The following is a 19,185-nucleotide window of genomic DNA, read 5'->3' as shown; positions in this document are numbered from 1 at the left end:
GGCCTGACTTTCCACCCTGAGAACCTTGCAGAGCACCCATTCACAGATGAGACGGACATCACTGAGGGGGTTGGTAATGAGGGGGAGCCCCCCCAACAGCACAGCTTGGAGAATGAAGTTCAAGTGCCCCAGCCTGACTTAAATTACTATATGCGCCTGGTATGTGTCGTAATGCTCGTCTCTGTCCCTTTTTCTAGCATGCAAGAGGGGAGGGGTGTGTGTGTGTGTGTGTGTGTGTGTGTGTGTGTGGAGGGGGGGAGTTATGCAGCTCACATACACTGCAGAATGTGGTGGGAACAGTTATTTTTTTAATTTATTTTTCATTTCTATACTGCCCAATAGCCAAAACTCTCTGGACAGTTCACAAAAATTAAAATCACAAATGCAATGTGATGGAAAGTCAATGTCAATTTGTCCATTGAACACATTGTGGAGCTCAGGTAGTTGGAGGGCTTAAAATGGGATTACAAGATTATTTATTTCTTTGATGATTTATTTAAAGCATTTTCATCCAGCTCTTTAGCCAAAAAGGCTCCCCCAAGTGGCTTGCAAAGATCAGCAGTAAGACAGTCCCTGCCGTTAGGCTGACAATCTGAAAGACATGACACACAAGGAAAAATGGGGGTGGGGGTAGAAGGAAAAATGCAACCCAGGCACCAGTTCTTACTGTTGCAGCCTTCATGATGACCAGCTGGGAGGCAAACAGTTCAGATAACCGGATGGAAGGGCTGCTGCTAGGTTACAGTTGGGGGGGACCAAAGGAAGCTGTTCTCCTAATGTAGGCGATGGCATTGCCCTGCGTCTCTTTTCTCCCTTTGCTCTGACGTCGATGGGCTCTGTGGGTGATCCTGGTGACAGAGGATAGTGTCTCTGGGGCCCTAGTACCCGTGGTGACTTGCTAGTCCGTAGGGCCCAGTAGCGAGCCCACAGTAAATACAGTGCATGACTTAGGGCACAATCCTATGCATGTTTAGCTAGAAAAAAGTCCTACAACTCCCAGCAGTCCCCAGTCGGTATAGATGGTTGGGATGTGCTGAGAGTTTTAGGTCTTTTTTTCTGTTTAAACGTGCAAAGGATTGCACCCTTATAGTGTCTTTTTTTTTAATGCTTTATCTCAAAATCCAGATATTCTTTCCCCATCTTCTGTGGTTCTTTTTCATATAGCATAGCAGCCTTTAACTCAAAGCGCTTGGATCATAAATGGATCATAATCCAGTTTCAAAAGACTGTAAGTGTAGGTTGTAACATGTTTGTGTTAAATTCTGATTTTGTTTTAAACTAGGTTGCTTTAAAAAAGAAAATTTACTATAGCTGATTTGAAAACAAACTATTAAAAAAAACCTTCAATATTTATCCACCCTAGATTCTTGGCTGTTTGTTTTTTCTTTAGCACAATCCTCTTAGGAGGGGAACTCCAGATCTTCTGCTGTTCCTCCTTATTGATGCTGGTGGTGCAGGTAGTCCAGAAACTGCTGCCAGATATTGAGAGGGTGAGGGTGGGCTGCAAATCTAACTCCTGTCCACCCATGACTCCTGTCCATCCATGACTCCTAGCTTTGGGACCGCTCTGTCTATGAAAGCTGTGCTCAGAAGCAGGAAGAGGTTTCCACGGACAGCCCACCACACGCCCTCAACCAGACGCAGTTTGGTAAGTGTCGGCCCAACCCCTTTCTCTTGCCTGTCCTCTCAGAATGGCTCCTGGCTATCTCCCCCCACCCCCCGCTATATGTGGGGGTAGGGCCTTGTATGTGCCCCTCTGTATGGATGGTGGTTCTTGACATGTTTAAAACTGGGTAGTGCTGCAACTAGGCAATTTTAGACCCTGAACTTAATGGTCTTTGGGGGTACCTTTAGATAACCATGTGTATTACTTCAGCTATGAAGCACAGAGCTAACCCTTCTCCACACACACCCCACCGCCATTCCATGCTTCACAACTGGTTCTATATTCCTGACACCTTAGAAGAAAAAAACAAATCAAAATCTCTTTGCCAGCCCTGATTTTTTTTATTTAAAAAAAAATGCTCTGAGCATGTGCGGTTTTGCATTTTCAACTCACTTAAATCGTAGCACGGTCATGACAACAGGAATAAAATGGGCTTTGCTTCTGCTGCCGTGATGCAAAACACATTTATTTAGGAATAAGCACCCATTTTGTTGTAGAAAAGCATAATATATATCTTGAAGTAAAAATAATAAAAGGAGCACCTGTAATCATGCACGGGCCCAGCCAGCCCCTCCCTCACTATAGAAGGCTTTTAAAAATGCTGAGGCCAACCCAGGTGCTGGCACTGGGCCTGTTTGCCATTGCCCCGATCACCTGCCAGTCTAGGGGGTGGGGGTCATTTGGGGGCCTCCTGACATTGGCCCCCACTGCACCACTGGAACTGTGTAAAGTCGGAGGAGGCTTTCATAGACCCACTGCAAGTGATGGGTGCACTGGGACTGCTTTGGACACCGGAGCCTGCAGTCCCCCTGCACCTTTAATGTTTCCTGGCTTCCTTCCCAGGCACGTCTTACCATGAACGGTCCACAGCTGTCTGGGATCCAGCACAGCCGCCCATCAACACCATCCGCATCCAGCCGCACAGCAACTCTGCCGTCCACAAAACCAAAGTCCCTTTGCCCAGACCTGGGCCGCCCTGCTTGAACCCAGGAGCAACCAGCCCCCCCAGGCAGAACCCAGGTGTGTGGCAAGCCCACAAGCAGCAGCTAAGACCTCTGGTGCAAACAGGGCCTGGCTTGATTTGAGTCCAGCCTTACCTATTTCTCTTTTCCTCCACAGCCCATGAGGGGGGAATCCTGTCCCCCAAGCAGGTGGCTGAAGTTTCGCGCCTACTGAAGCAATACCAGGCCAAAGGGAGGCCTGTGCCATCGACCGAGGAGCTGTACAAATATTTGCGTGGGATAGGCCAGAACGGGTAAAGCTGACATGCGGGGATTTCCTGGGCCCAGACGCAGCCTGTTTTGGGCAAGACTCCTAGAGAAATGTTGCCATCTGCTATGTGGGGCAGGAGAAAGACACGGATGTAGGCTTTCCTGGGTTTTTTTAAAAAACCTTTTTGGAGGAGAGCAGAGCTTGGAGATCAGTGGAGAGGGTTTGGGGGGCCAGGACACCTGAGTTCTGTTTTGAGGCAATGTTCCCATCTTCTTCCTTTTGGGACTTTCACCTTCAGGACAGAAACAAAAGGCGATGGAAACTTGCAAGCACGTCGGAACCTCGACCCCAAGTTGACAGAAGCAATGAGGAAGGAGGTATGTTGGTCATCCTGTTGGGTTGGGGGAGAAGTCCTGAGGGTAAGGGCTGGTCTCAATTTTTCCAGAGCAGCATGGGGGTGGGGGAACGGGGGGGGGGGGAAACAGATTAAGATCTGTATGTGTGGCATTTATAGGAAGGTTTGGGAAAAGGGTGTCAGTCGAAAATGACTGCCCTTTGTTTGTTTATTCCCCCTCGCCTCCCTCCTTAGGTGGCCCCCACCCGCCGCATGGGCACTTCAGGGTTTGGACGTGAGAAGCCCCATGCCCCTGCCAAAGCCGGGAAGAAGCTGTCTGGCGTGCCGGCCTCCAACCCTCGCACCAGCCGAGGAGGAGGTGTGTGGAGATGACCTTTGTGCACTTGGAGTCTTTCCCCCTTACCCAGTTAGCCTCTTCCTATCAGTCTGTTTCTTTCTGGGCCTCTGTCTGTCTGTCTGTGAGCCACTTGCAGGGATGAAAGCACCTCATTCACCTCCAGCGTCACCCTCAACCATTTCCTCCAGTGTGGAGTCCAACATTCTGCCTTTTTAAGAAAGGAAGGATCGAGAATGTGCTGGCAGGTTTTTTTAATTTTTGTTTTTACGCTTGGCTGCAAGGGTGCGCGTGGGGGGTATTTTTGAGGGTGGGATTGTGAGACGCCTCCTGCTGTTTTGCCAAAACAGGCTGTGCCTCCCCCACCCCCCATACTCTGCATCCGGATGTTTGTGAGTGCTTTATTCTGGGTGTGCTGTTTTAGACGCACCTGGATTTGCTGTACAAGTTTGCTGTTTTTTGCACAGTTATTTTTGTATCATTATTTTCTAAATAAATGAATGTTGAGTTATTTTTAAGCAGCGGGTTCTCCATCCCCCTTGTCGTTGGCCATCTCTCTTCCCTTTCCTCTGCTCTGCTCGCTGCCATCCTTGAAACACGTAAAATTATCTCCCCCTCCCTCTGTTCTTCCAGTGTGTTGACGCCCCTCTACAATACGACTTGGGAAAAATGGTCTGTCAGAGGTGTTGGTCTTAAAGTAAACAACCCCCCCCCCCTTCCCTTGGACACACAGTTCAAGTTGGAATCCTTCAGGTTTCTTTCCCCAGATATGGGGTGCAGAACTCTGAGGCTATATGAGAAATTCAGCCGCCAGCAGTTGTGGAATATACACGCACACCCTTATAGTACAGCAGGTTACTTACACACTTGTGCTCCCCTCCTCACACACTTCAAATTGGTGCAAGATTGCACACGCACCAGTACATTGAGAACACACTGCTATCATGGTCATGTAGACTCCCCACCGAATAAAAACCTTACCCTACCCATTCTCCATGTGAACAAGCATGCACAATTCTTAAAAGTGTGTCCACTTTTGCCAGGGTAAAATACACACTTTCCTCCAGACTGGACAGTTGAAATTGCAGAAGACTTTAATGCAACAATCAGTATTTCCAAGAACAGAAAACCGAGCCCTCCCTAGAAGGCATGTGGCAGGTGCCCTGCGATGGGAGTGGGCTTCCCTGTGATCTGTTCTTGGCTTTATAGCTGGCTGCCCTGCAGTTCTCTCTCGAACCCATTTCACACATAATGGCGGCAAATCGTGGATTTATTAACCCACGACTTGCCATGGTGCATGCTGGATGCATTCCGTGTCCACTTTGAATATTCAACCCCAATCATGGGTTACTCCATGTTGTCTGAACTCAGACACAATAGGTTAATTGTGGGTTAAACAACAACCCATAGTTAACCTACTATTAGTAGTTAGGGTAACTGTGGGTTGTTTAACCCACCATTAACTATGGTGTCCAGGTTTGGATGTCATTTAGCAACCCCCAATTGGCAACTCCCTGATTTGCCGCCGTTATGTGGGAACAGCCCCATAAATGTCTTTCCTCCCACTTCCTGATGTGCTGCATTAGTCTTTTTGGAGCTCTGGGAGTTAAACTCTGCTTGGACATTGGAGTGGGAATAGGTCTATGTTCCTAGTTGTGCAGCAGCTGCTTGGTAACTTTGGAGGGGGCATTCAAGTTTCCTACTTCTGCTTTGCTTTGGTCTGTGATGATGAGAATCTTGGGATTTCCAGAGTCTCTCTCCGATAGCCAGGTACATAACACCCATCACCTGTGCTTTCGCTACCGTAGATATTCCTAGTGCAAATGCCACATACCTGAAACCTTGTAATTTCCTGTACTGAACACCTTTCACAACTCTTCTTTCAAATATAGCTGCTAAGGGCCCCCTAATACAGTCCTCACAAGATTTCTTTGTGAACCTGCCACCTCCAACAATAGGTCCCTTCATGTATCCCCCCGCCACCCCCTGCCACATATATCAACCTTATGTAAGCTGAGCCAAGGAAGAGCCACCCTTCCAAGGTTCCTGCAGAACAGGCCGCTCTAGATCCCAGAACCGCCACCTCTGCTTGTACCTGTCCATGCTGCTTGACTCCACTGACCCGCTCAATGTAATTTTCGCAGGAGTGCAACCTTCTCTTTACTTGGGAATCTTTGCATGAAACTTCACATTGTCATTTTATCATGGACAACTTGAATCTCCTCTAATCCTGAGCTGGCTACAGCATACTTGCACCCTTCTCCCTCCTCTGCTTACTGTGCCCTCAGCGGCAAAACACAAAACAAGAAGCATTCTGCTGAATGCATCCTCTTTTCCCCCAGTTTCCTGCTTGTCAGAGATTCTTTCCTACTTTGTGGCTCCACCCCACCCCCCGTCGCACAGTTCTGTCAGCCCTCACCTCCCTCCCTTTCTGCCTTCCCAAATTCACCCCCTTGCACATCAGCACCCCATCCCTTGGCACTCACACATTTAACTTGGCACACTTTACACTCGGTATCCATCGCCCTTGCTTTTTGCTGCTTTGCAACCTCCAAACATCCCAAGTTCCGTGCACCCACACACCTTCTCATCTGCCTGTCCTCACCACATCTGAACTGTCTAGGCTGTGGACCACATAGCCCCCCCCCCCCCCCCGCAATACCCTAGACACGTGACTATTGTATATCTCCCTTGCCACCCAGGCACTCCACTCCACCTTCCCCTTCCACGAGGGCCTAATCTGATTAGCTGTTAAGAGACAGCGAACATGGATTATAGGTTTAAAAAAACAATACCCCTCCCCCCTCCTGAGCCCCCTCCCCCATCAGCACCAGCCTGAGAGTTCGCAAACACCCAGGGCTCCAGCGGGGCGCTCTTGGACCCGAGGGGGGACCCTGTACCCAGTGGCCACCAGTGCCCCATATTCCCTGTATCCCACAGGGAAGATCTGGGGGAGGGAAGGAGCTCTGTGGTGCTAGGCAAATCCCCATTTCTTCAAGCCAGATCCCCTGAAATGGCAGATAGATGCTGGGCTTGATTTTTGGTCTTCGCCTCTTGTTGGGAGTTGCTTCATCTTTGTCTCTTGTTAGGTTTCCAGTTTTGTTTCACAGCAATCATTCCCCTGGATTTAGCAACTGGACTATTTTTTCTTTCTTTCTGGGAAGCGCTGAAAGTTGCTCGTGGAACAGATCTTGGTAAGAGTGTGGGGTCTGTGTAGCATAGTGGGTGCGATTGTGTGTCTCGACTGTGGCCACGAAGGAACGGCGAACCCAACAGTTTCTGTAGTTCTGCCCCCAGCCAACCCTGGCCTAGTGGGTTAATCAAACCAAAAGGATCTGGGCAGACAAAATTGGTTGTAGGGTTCTTCCACCATGACTGGGGCAAGAGTTTGGCCAAGGGGGACCAGGAGTTGGGGCACCTGCCTCCTCTTCCTCATGAGTGGTCTTAATCCTTTCCCCAGGCTTTGCCTCTTTCTTGCAGCTCCATGCATCCAATGTTCTAATTTGGGTGTCGTGAGAGAAATTGTGTGTGTGTGTGTGTGAGAGAGAGGGGGGGGGGAGTGGGGTTTAAAACCTTGGTAGTTGCGTGTTGTGGAGAGACTGGACAAGAGGAACAAGATGGAGCAGTAATTGGAGATGTGGACTTGAGAGGAGGAAAAGAGTGAAGAAAGTATTTATGGATCCTGCAGGAATGTTTGGCCCAGTGAGGAGGGCTGAAAGAGCTGGTAATAGCAGAAAGGAGATGGACAAGGGGGTGGGGAGGAAGTATTGCATACAGCACCTAGCATGTCCTGGCACTATATCTTTAGGAATTTGGGAAAGGGGAAATAATCTCTCTGGTGGTCATTTTTGTCTCAGGATTGGAGGAAGACGTGCATAATTTGACTCCCCCCAACAAATGCAGGCAGTACATTTTAATCCTCCTGCTTGCTTCTCTTTCTCTCTTCCCTGCATCACCTTGTAGCTGACATGGTGGGGGAAGTGGGGATTAAGCCATCCCTCGCATCTGTCAGGGTGTCATGTAAGAAGCTCTTCTGGGGAGGAGGTGGGGCAGCAAGAGAGTGACAGCTCTTCAGGTCTGGGAAGCAAAGGGTTAAACACCAATGGTGCCATTTCCTCCTCCCTGCCTCCCCTGCTCCATGGAAGGAGGGAGGCGCCTGGGGGAGAATTAGCGTGGATGGTGAAGGAGATGGGCATTGGCTGTTAGGCGCTCATTTGGCACAAGGGACACACTTGTGGTCCATCCCCACTTGAGACTGGAAGTGGTACAGTCCAGGCACAGGTTGACCACCTCTGTGAGACCATGCCTAAACCTTCTGTGGTTGCAGATGGTTCCCTAAAAATGAGGGGTTTTGAGGAACATGCAAACATCGATGACCGTTTTTCATACATCCCCCGCACTACCCCATCTGCATCTAAGAGGGGAGGAGGCCCAATGCAATAATCTATTTTTCCCCTCAGGCAACAGAGAGAAGTAGCAGGGTGGGTTAATGTGTGTGTTTTCCAGCCTTGCAATAGGTGGATCATTAAAAAAAGAAGATGGGAGGCCAGGAGCATTCCACCCCCTTACCCTAGAAATAGGACCACTGAAGTGATATAAGCCCTAAGCTGGAAGATGTGCCTCCAGCTGTGTAGCCTTCCCTTCATTCACTGAGTTCTGATGCTAAGAAAGACTTTTGTATTGAGTGGGGGGGATGAAAGAAGAGTGGTTGTTGGGGGTTCTGCCTCTGTAGCCTTAACTCCCTATTGGAAAGCTCCATTTATCCCATCCATCTTGACAGTCCCTCTCTGCTAGCCAAACCATCCATTTGTCCATGCTGTTGGAAGGCGTCCTTCTAGTCTTCCATAAATAATTATCTACCCCAGCCTTCCCCAACCTAGTACCTCCAGATGTGTTGGACTGCACTCCCAGAATCCCCCAGCCGGCTATGGTTCATGCAGGCTCGGAGATTGCTGGAGTCATAATGCAACACATCTGGAGGCCCCAGCTTAGGGAAGTCTGCTTTCCCCCTTGACATAACTGAATGTCATTCACTGTCCATTCATTAATCCTTTACCCAAGATGATTCGTCCCATACCTAGTCATTCCAACCCTGACTACTCTAAGAGCTTTTTTACACGAGGCATTTGTTGTGCACTCATCAATCCCTACTCATGGTTGTTTACAGGTTATTTAGACGACATTGTGACCCTCCAGTTTTGCTTCTGTTTGTAAACAGCACTTTCCATGAAGCTTTTTAGAGCAGGGAAAATACAGTATTTTATTCTAAAAATGAAAAAAAAAATTTTACTTGTGCATTTGCACTATACCACAGTGCCACCTAGACATTATATAACAGAAAAGTAGGAAAGAAAACCCTCCTTGTGTAAAGCTCGGATCTCAGTTCTGTGATGAAACCAAAAGTAGATGCAGCGGATTAACAGCCTCGTGTAGAAAACCCTAAGACAGTAATCTAAGTAATCAAATCCATCAGTGTCCTTCTTTTCGTGTTCATGTCCCTCTCACTTCCTCTAATTCTCACCCACCTGTTGGATGTCTCCATCTCCCTTCATGTTGGATGACCTACTGTTAACCATCCATAAATCCCCTCCATGTCTTTCTGGAGTCTTTCTCTCTACCTCCTTCTTCTCCATGTCAGATGTCTCCTTCCATTCAAGAGCTTACCTCCTCCTACTCCAACCCATGCGGAAACAACAAAAGCTCATGTGTTGTTCTGCCTGTATCTCCCATTCTTTGGGAGCGATGTGGCAATCCCAGTCTACTGAACATCCTACATCTGCTCTCCTTGTCCATGTTAAGTGTCTGCACATACTCTTCCATCTGTTCCTTGTTTGCCGTCTATCCCACCAGTCCACCAACCTACCCAACTCCAAGGCCAATGTCTACCTCATTCTGCACAAAAGTAAGCCTCTTCTAATGTCCTATATATTTATTTATAGATGAGTATTTCTAAACTGCTTGCATTCACAGATTTCAAAGCAGTGTACACATCATAAAACCATAAAACCAATACATAAGATCAGATACTATACTTATATATCAATTCTCATTTCCTCCTCTGTTTCCTATGCTGTTTGCCTCCTTTTCTGTTATTGCTTTTGCATCTCAGAGAGAGAGAGAGAGAAAGAGAGAGAGAGACTTGGATCAGTCAGGAGACCCATTGATTCACAGCTCACCCCAGAGGCTGCGAAAAACTTGCAGCACATGTCTGTGTAAGGAGTCTGTGTAAGGAGCCAATCTTTAATCCTGCATAGAATCCGGAAGCAGATGCCCCGGTAAATTGCAAAACAAAAAACCTGGTGTCGTGAAGCCCTGAACTCAGTAGACATAATTGTGTCCACATGGCCTAACTGGAAGCCCACCAGGGAAGCAATCTCCATCATAGGCACCCTGCAGCCTATTTCAGTTCTTGAAAGAAGGTTGGTCTCCTGAGTTCCCAGTCCTCCTGTTTCTTGTACGTATCTGTTCTTCTACAAAGTTTATCTCATCCCAGCTGTTCTGTTGGACATATTGGCTTCTGACGTCCATGTATTAGACCACCAATCAAGCCATGAGTTTCTGAGTAAATGGGATGATCTTAGAATTAGTAGCATTGATCCATGTCTGGTAATCAAATCCTACTTTCGAACCAGCCAGTTTCTCTGATCTTATGTTTGTAGTTAATTCTCACTGCAAAGCAGAATATAAACGCAGTGTGTTCCTTTTGCTCACCCGCCCTCCCTACCTCCCTCTTTCCTCCTCTGGCAGCCTTCCAAACATCAGTATTACCATTCACTGTCCACAACACCAGCACTGATGTCTTGCAGAAGGTTTTAATGGGCAGGGACCAACTGTTGTAATATTACAAAATAATGTCACACTTAGCACTCATTCACCCAGAAACCTTGAGAGACCAGGGAAGGCAGAGCAGATACCTGGGACTTGCCTTTTGGTGGTCCTGCAATAATGGGCAACTTCTCTACCTAGCAGTTTATTCAGGAGGGGAGAAATTCCTGCCTGCCCAGTGCCTTCTTAATGGGAACCAATGAATCTATTCCCCCACCCACCCTGTAGATCCTGAAGCAGAGAAAGGGAGAGCTGGAAGAGGCATGGAAGGAGCGGAGGGTGTGATGGCATGTCTCTGGTGTGTGCCTTATTCCCAAAGGTCTCCTCTCCCATATAGCTGACAGAGGAAAACATGTGCAAGGGATTCATGATATGACAGTGAACAAGTCACACAAAGCCATCTGCGTCCATGTGGGGTGCTGAGCGTGCCTATAAAATAATAACAACAATAATAGTCAAAGTATGTTTGAAATGTGTGTTTTGGAAATAATAAGAAAAACATTTCCCTACAATCCAGAAAGAATGTTCTCACTTTTAGATGCCGTACTCTAAATTTTTATATCACAACTGCATTTCAGAACTCAGTATACAAAGAGGGAGGGAGAGAATTGTGAGAGGTAGTGCCCAAGCATTTTGACAGGCAAATAGGCAGAATTTGTCAAATAAATGCTAGTATTTGGTTCACATTCCCTGCATAGTGCAGAGAGGGTCCAACTGGAAAACGATGCATTTGTGAGGATCAATTTCTCCATGAGCATAAGCCTTTCTGTGTCTGTAATTCTGGTGATCTAGCATCAAAAAACACGGTGGGTTTCTTAGAGCGCAATCCTATGCATGTTTAGGCAGAATAAAGTCCTACAACGCCCAGCATGGCTGGTTGGGGAAAGCTGGGAGCTGTAAGTCCATTTTCTGTCTAAACATTCATAGGATTGTGCCCTTATTCTCCAAGTGTAGAAATGTAGGGAAAAGCTATATATTTTCAGTCCCTATGCAAAACTCTATAATAGTAATAATGTACTATTCTTGGTTTGGGGGTCAAGGATCTGGAATTGTACATCACATTCTCCACAGCGTGCCCAGCAATGTGGACTGGGGTGGAGGAATTCTTGCATAGATGGAGTAGTTACATTGGTATCACCAATATGATGGCCTGAGTAAAACAAAGTCTAGAGGGAGGGGATTAACTCTTTAAATATCCCTGAAAGTATTCCCTTTTATTCAAGCACTTTTAGAAGGTAGGACAGTCTGTTTAAATATAAAACGGGCTTTGGCTAACAGGTACCAGTGAGCTGGACCCAGAGGACATCCCTAATATTACCAGGCCCAAATGTAAGAGAAATTGTAATATAATGATTCCCCCATAGCTTTGCAATTTTTTAGGGTCAAATCCACAGCCAGCAGATATCCCGGATGGCTATTAAAATGAGGGCGGGTTGGATAAGAGTAGTGTATTCAGGATTGATTCCTAGTTGCTCCTTGGAGAGGGGCACTGTACCATTTATGTCTTGGCATAACATTCTTCTCCCCTTCATGGATCACTGCCTTGTTGTGGCGAAGGGGCTTGCGTAACTCAGTGAAGCCATAAGCTATGCCGTGCAGGGCCACCCAAGACGGACAGGTCATGGCAGAGAGTTCTGACAAAATGTGGTCCACTGGAGAAGGAAATGGCAACCCACTCCAGTATTCTTGCCAAGAAAACCCCATGGAACGTATCACAAGGCTAAAAGAGATGACGCCGGAAGATGAGCCCCTCAGGTCGGAAGGTGTCCAACATGCTACTGGGGAAGAGCAGAGGGTATTTCCAAGTAGCGCCAGAAAGAGTGAAGCGGCTGGGCCAAACCCGAAAGGACACTCAGCTGTGGATGTGTCTGGTGGTGAAAAGAAAATCCGATGCTGTAAAGAACAATATTGTTTAGGAACCTGGAATGTCAGATCAATGAATCAAGGTAAGCTGGAGGTGGTCAAACAGGAGTTGGCAAGATTGAACATCGACATCTTGGGAATCAGCGAACTAAAATGGACAGGCATGGGTGAATTTAATTCAGGTGACCATCATATCTACTATTGTGGGCAAGAATCCCTTAGAAGAAATGGAGTAGCACTCATAGTCAACAAAAGGGTGGGAAAAGCAGTACTGGGGTACAATCTTAAAAATGATAGAATGAACTCAGTACGAATCCAAGGCAAACCATTCAACATCACAGTAATTCAAGTCTATGCCCCAACCACTGAGGCCGAAGAAGCTGAGGTTGATCGGTTCTATGAAGACCTCCAACACCTTCTAGAACTAACACCAAAAAAAGATGTCCTCTTCATCATACGGGATTGGAATGCTAAAGTAGGAAGTCAAGAAATCACTGGGATAACAGGCCAGCATGGCCTTGGTGTACAAAATGAAGCAGGACAAAGGCTAATAGAGTTTTGCCAAGAGAACATGCTGATCATAGCAAACACTCTTTTCCAACAGCACAAGAGGCGACTCTACACATGGACGTCACCAGATGGTCAATATCGAAATCAGATTGATTATGTCCTTTGCAGCCAAAGATGGAGAAGCTCCATACAGTCAGTCAAAACAAGACCTGGAGCTGACTGTGGCTCAGATCATGAGCTGCTTCTTGCAAAATTTCGGCTTAAATTGAAGAACGTCGGGAAAACCACTAAACCGTTCAGGTATGACCTAAATCATATCCCTTATGAATATACAGTGGAGGTGAGGAATAGATTTCAGGGATTATACCTGATAGACAGAGTGCCTGAGGAACTATGGACGGAGGTCCGTAACATTGTTCAGGAGGCAGCAACGAAATCCATCCCAAAGAAAAAGAAATGCAAGAAAGCAAAGTGGCTGTCTGATGAGGCTTTACAAGTAGCTCACGAAAGAAGGGAAGCGAAAAGCAAGGGAGAAAGGGGAAGATATACCCAACTGAATGCAGAGTTCCATAGAATAGCAAGGAGAGACAAGAAGGCCTTCTTAAATGAACAATGCAAAGAAATCGAGGAAAACAACAGAATGGGAAAGACGAGAGATCTCTTCAAGAAAATCGGAGATCTCAAGGGAACGTTTTGTGCAAAGACGGGCATGATAAAGGACAAAGAAGGCAGGGACCTAACAGAAGCAGATGAGATTAAGAAGAGGTGGCAAGAATACACAGAAGAACTATACAGGAAAGATCTGAATGTCCCTGATAGCCATGATAGTGCGGTCACTGAACTTGAGCCGGACATCCTAGAGAGTGAAGTCAAGTGGGCCTTAGGAAGCATTAGTAACAACAAAGCTAGCGGAGATGACAGTATTCCAGCCGAGCTATTTAAAATCCTAAAAGATGATGCTGTTAAAGTGCTGCATTCAATATGCCAACAAATCTGGAACACTCAACAGTGGCCACAAGACTGGAAAAGGTCAGTTTACATTCCAATTCCAAAGAAGGGCAATGCCAAAGAGTGTTCAAACTACCGCACCATTGCGCTCATTTCACATGCCAGCAAGGTGATGCTCAAAATCCTACAAGCTAGGCTTCAGCAGTATGCGAACCGAGAACTACCGGAAGTACAAGCTGGGTTTAGAAGAGGCAGAGGAACTAGAGATCAAATCGCCAACATTCGCTGCATCATGGAGAAAGCAAGAGAATTCCAGAAAAACGTCTATTTCTGCTTCATTGACTACGCTAAAGCCTTTGATTGTGTGGATCACAACAAACTGTGGCAAATTCTTAAAGTGATGGGAGTACCAGACCACCTTACCTGTCTCCTGAGAAACCTGTACGAGGGTCAAGAAGCAACAGTAAGAACCAGACATGGAACAACCGATTGGTTCAAAATTGGGAAAGGAGTACGACAAGGCTGCATATTGTCACCCTGCTTATTTAACTTATATGCAGAGTACATCATGAGAAATGCCGGGTTGGATGAATCAGAGGTCGGAATTAAGATTGCTGGGAGAATTATCAACAACCTCCGATATGCAGACGATACCACCCTAATGGCAGAAAGCGAAGAGGATCTAAAGAGCCTCTTGTTGAGGGTGAAAGAGGAGAGTGCAAAAGCTGGTTTGAAACTCAACATTAAAAAAACTAAGATCATGGCATCTGGCCCCATCACTTCCTTGGATATAGAAGGGGAAGAAATGGAAGCAGTGACAGATTTTACTTTCTTGGGCTCCAAGATCACCGCAGACGGTGACTGTAGCCATGACATTAAAAGACGCTTGCTCCTTGGGAGGAAAGCTATGGCCAACCTAGACAGCATAGTAAGAAGCAGAGACATCACCTTGCCGACAAAGGTCTGTCTAATCAAAGCTATGGTTTTCCCAGTAGTAATGTATGGCTGTGAGAGATGGACTATAAGGAAGGCTGAGCGCCGAAGAATTGATGCTTTCGAAGTGTGGTGCTGGAGAAGACTCTTACGAGTCCCCTGGACTGCAAGGAGGTCAAATCAGTCCATCCTAAAGGAAATCAACCCTGAGTGCTCATTGGAAGGACAGATACTGAAGCTGAAGCTCCAATATTTTGGCCACCTAATGCGAAGAGAAAACTCCCTGGAAAAGACCCTGATGCTGGGAAAGACTGAAGGCAAAAGGAGAAGGGGTCGGCAGAGGATGAGATGGCTAGATAGCATCACGGATGCAATGAATATGAACTTGAGCACGCTCCGGGAGAGAGCGCAGGACAGGAAGGCCTGGCGTGCTATGGTCCATGGGGTCACGAAGAGTCGGACACGACTGAACGACTGAACAACAACAACATAACATTCTTCTATCTATGTTCAGATTTGTTTTTAAAGAATCAGATGTGCCTGGATTTCATATTTGTCTCTCTGCCAGAGTAGAGAAGGCTGTCTGTCATCTCTGCACAGTTCTGCGTTGTACAAATCACATTTATATTCCTCTGTCTGGGCGAAGGCACACTTTGCGACTCTCTGGGCTTTTATACATGAGGCTGTTAAGCCACTGCATCTACTTTCAGTTTGTTGCAGAATTGAGCTCTGAGCAGTACACAAGGAGGGTTTCCTTTCTTGCTTTTCCACTACATAACCTCTAGGTAGCATTGTGGTATAGCAGATAGCGCAAATACACCATGAAAAAAGTATTTTCTTTCACTTTTAGAATTAAATACTGCATTTTCTCTGCTCTAAAAAAACTTGTAGAAAGTGCTGTTTACAAACAGAAGTGAAACTGGAGAGTCACGATGTTGTCTAAACACTTCCCTTCCGACAGGAAAACTGTATGCTACGATGACAGTTAGTCTAAATTCTTCTGATTGACATAACAGCTTTGTATGTGTAAAGAGGGCTTTTGTAAGGTATGGAATTATTCACACATGAACCAACTCTGTGTAAACTGGCCCTGAATTTTCTCATTCTGGAAGTAGCGGAAGGATTTTCAGGAGGCCCTGCTCTGTTAACATTAATACACGTGTGTGTGTGTGTGTGTGTGTGTGTGTAAGTAAGTGTACTCCTGGGTTGAAGTGCCCATCTCTTACAGTAAAATGGATCCTTACTAGTCAGGTTACATTTTTAGAGAGCAAAAGGGACCAAGGCACTTTGTGCCACATGTGCCAGAGAATTGCAGCAGAGAACAAACAGGTGGATTTGAATTTTGTTTGGCCCTTTCAGATGACTCTCCAAAACAGACATTGCACTAACCCCTGGTCTATTTATTAGTGGCTCTGTATACTCATAGAAAAGAAGGAGCGTTGCTCTCTTGTGAGCTTGTCCTTTTTAGAGACTGGAGAAATGTTCCCTCCAATAGTGAAGTGAGGAAGTAAACTCCTTCCCCTCTTGCCACCTACTATCTTTGTAAGGTTAGGTTAAAGGACATGGCCTTCCACGTGGTGTGGAGGGACTTGTGGTTCTTGTGGCAGTAATATCACAGCTACCACCATCCCATTGTTACCCACAGTACTGGCACAATAAAAATTCATGCCACGCATATCACAATAGCTACTGCTGTGTGGGAAGCAGAATATCCTGCTTGAAAGGTTGTCACAGAGAGGAAGGCCAGGACCTCTTCTGGATCATCCCAGAGTGCAGGACACGGAATAATGGGCTCAAGGGACAGGAAGCCAGATTCCAGCTGAACATCAGGAGAAACTTCCTGACTGTTAGAGCAATACGACAATGGAACCCATTCCCTAGGGAGGCGGTGGGCTCTCCCACACTGGAGGCATTCAAGACGAGGCTGGACAGCCACCTGCCAGGGATGCTCTGACTTGGATTGCTGCCTTGAGCAGGGGGTTGGACTCGATGGCCTTGTAGGTCCCTTCCAACCCTACTATTCTATGATTCTATGATTCTATTCTATCTACAAAAGGTCTTGGGAGAAGAAGGGAATTTTAATTTCTCATCTTGCAATAGCTTTTGATTTGAAGTAATGGACAGCAAATATATTTTAAATGATATGTAGGCCCATAATAATAGGATCCTGTGTATCTGGTCCATCTCCAGCGTATGCTCATAAGGCTTTCTTGAGGCAAGGATATTTTGTTATCTCTTGGGGCTTGGGAAGTGGAGGCTGGCGGCTCCAATGTCAGTGGGGCGGTGAGTCCGCTCCAGGTTTCAGTCAGAACTCTAGAGGAGCTATCCACCTTGGAGAGCTCCTTTAGAGTTCTGACTGGTTCTGACTGAAACCCGGAGTGGATTCATCACCCCACTGACATCGGACCACCAGACTCCAGTGAATTCAGGCACACGTTGCATATGTCCACCCTACTTATTCTTTCCACACGAGTTACGTATAGGAGTTCACAGCTGCTTGGCAAATTTGTGAACGGAACGGTACACAGTGGCAGCTGCTGCAAAAAGTTGTGGCTGTTTAGTACGACTTCATTCAAGCTTTTCTCCAGAATCCACAGCACTCGGTCTGGAAAAGACAGAGGTGGGGTTTGCATGGGTGAGCCAATCCTCATTTCATTGCCCAAGTCTGAGGGTTGGGAAGCATTTCCCACTAGCGTACTTATCCCTTTTTTGCTGGAGCTAGAATCTATTATCTCTGCCCCTCATTTTCCTTCGTCCTTGAGATCTCTGAAAATTGACTGCCACAATGTTTTCCCCACAGTATTCACCTTTCTGCCTAAGACCTGAGGGTGCTCCCAGGTGGAGGGGTCCTAGCACGAACCATCCAAAAGCATTGTTGAAAGGCTGTGGCTCAGTGGCAGACCACATGCTTGGCATGCAGGAGGTCCCAATTTCAATTCCTGGCATCTCTTGGTAGGGCTGGAAAAAATTCCTGCCTGCATCCCTGGAGAGCCACTGCCAGTCAGTGTTAACCATAGTGAGCTAGATAGACCAATGGTTTGACTATTCCATCTTTTCTTATGCAGTTATTCCATCTTTTCTTCCTTCACGGATTTTCTGCATTAAGAAAAAATATGGAAGAAGTGGTGGGAAAACAAGGAACTTTATAATGATGTTTGGACCATCCACACCGTTAAATTTAATTAAAGCCTAGTCTGGAAGCACCCTGAATCACACAAGCTTATTCATTTGCTTGATGACTCAGCCAAATGTGTGAACTGTCTCTGGGGGTGGGTGGGGTGGGGGGATATTGCAGGTGATATACCTGTGATGATTAATTTGTGGTGGTTAAGTCAGGCAGGCAAGTCGCCATTTGATGCTACGATCGAAGCGTGATGGCTGTGCACGTGAACTGGTCTCAGCATAAAACATACCTTTTCTCATACCATGTTAGGGGTCACTAAGTTTTTAACCTGTCAAATTAGGGACTGTCCAGTCATTCACTGCATCAGTGGGGCAAAACTGGTAGGCCATCAAGGAGCTTATTGTGACCACAGCATCATCTGTCATTCTAATGAACTATGGGAACTGTTTTTCCCCAGCTGCCTCCGGCTCCTGGCCAGGGCAGGGAAACATACTATTTGGCTATTAAAGCTCGAGCTTTGAACTTCTTTGAACTTTCAAAATTTTCTGCACATTTACACTACTCAAGCTTCAGATTTTAAAAAATGAGCTGATTCGGTCTGATAGATCTCTAGTAACAAGTGTTAGACTAATGCATTCTTATATAGATCATTACTATTTTGAGTGGGATCATTACTATTTTGAGTGGGATCACCTGATTTAAAGACCTCTTATTTGGTTGATTGGTTAATTAATTACATTTACATTTGAACAAACAGTAGTTCTGAAGCATTCTTTGTTTTTAGGCAATGCACACATGTGATGTAACAAGTCTCATCTGAGAAGAGGAGGAATGCACACGTTCAGATAGCATTGCCATCTGCATTTTATAGTAGTACTTGTATTCAGACTAATGTGTGTGTGTATATATGTTGCTGCCCAGTTAATTGAAACATGTCAGAGGGGCACATCAGAGGTTGGCGCTGTCTTTGGAGGACCCAGTGATGGAGACCTCCTGACCAACTGCTACGGAGGAACAGCAGCCACCATGGATGGTGGAGGAACCCCTGGGAGATCGTTATGAAAGGGCCAGCACAACAGATTGGGGGAATGTGGGATGGGTCCCCCCCGACTCTTCCTGGTCTAAAACAGCAATGCGACTGCTTTCCCCTCTCTGCCCCCTGATGTCACTTTATGCTCAAACAGGGCCTTGTTCACATCTTCTGTCAGAAAGCCTGTGGTCAACTCTTTTGAGACTGTGAAGGGACAGAAATTGGTTTCTCTCTCAATATTTTCTCCTCAGAACATGGAGGCTGGGCCTTGAAGGGTGGGCTTCCTGATTAGTTCGCAGGCATGTCTCTCTCAGCGAGCCAGGCAGAAATCTGGTTTCTCATGTGAGGGGAAGGGGGAGGAGGATTTTTACCAGGAATGGGGAAA

General features: G+C 46.5%; 1 protein-coding gene across 5 annotated transcripts in view; it reads left to right on the top strand.

Annotated features, from left to right (window-relative positions):
* CNTROB (centrobin, centriole duplication and spindle assembly protein) overlaps positions 1-19,185 on the top strand; it is a 51,933-nt gene that overhangs the window by 28,101 nt on the left and 4,647 nt on the right. For 3 of the 5 annotated variants that reach the window (XM_084806666.1, XM_084806664.1, XM_084806669.1), the window contains 6 exons: positions 2-159; positions 1,555-1,648; positions 2,510-2,686; positions 2,786-2,921; positions 3,177-3,255; positions 3,468-3,591. In XM_084806666.1, coding sequence (XP_084662792.1) covers positions 2-159; positions 1,555-1,648; positions 2,510-2,686; positions 2,786-2,921; positions 3,177-3,255; positions 3,468-3,591 — 768 coding nt within the window. Of the gene's footprint in view, position 1; positions 160-1,554; positions 1,649-2,509; positions 2,687-2,785; positions 2,922-3,176; positions 3,256-3,467; positions 4,100-19,185 lie in introns of those variants that run through there. The other 2 variants (XM_084806665.1, XM_084806668.1) reach the window with 1 other exon arrangement.

The sequence above is a fragment of the Heloderma suspectum genome, chromosome 6, assembly GCF_057233095.1.
Source record: "Heloderma suspectum isolate Gila_16-S chromosome 6, 16-S_ref, whole genome shotgun sequence".
Lineage (NCBI taxonomy): Eukaryota > Metazoa > Chordata > Lepidosauria > Squamata > Helodermatidae > Heloderma > Heloderma suspectum.
The sequence above is the reverse complement of the archived record's forward strand: the minus strand, read 5'-3'. Positions and strand labels throughout refer to the sequence as shown.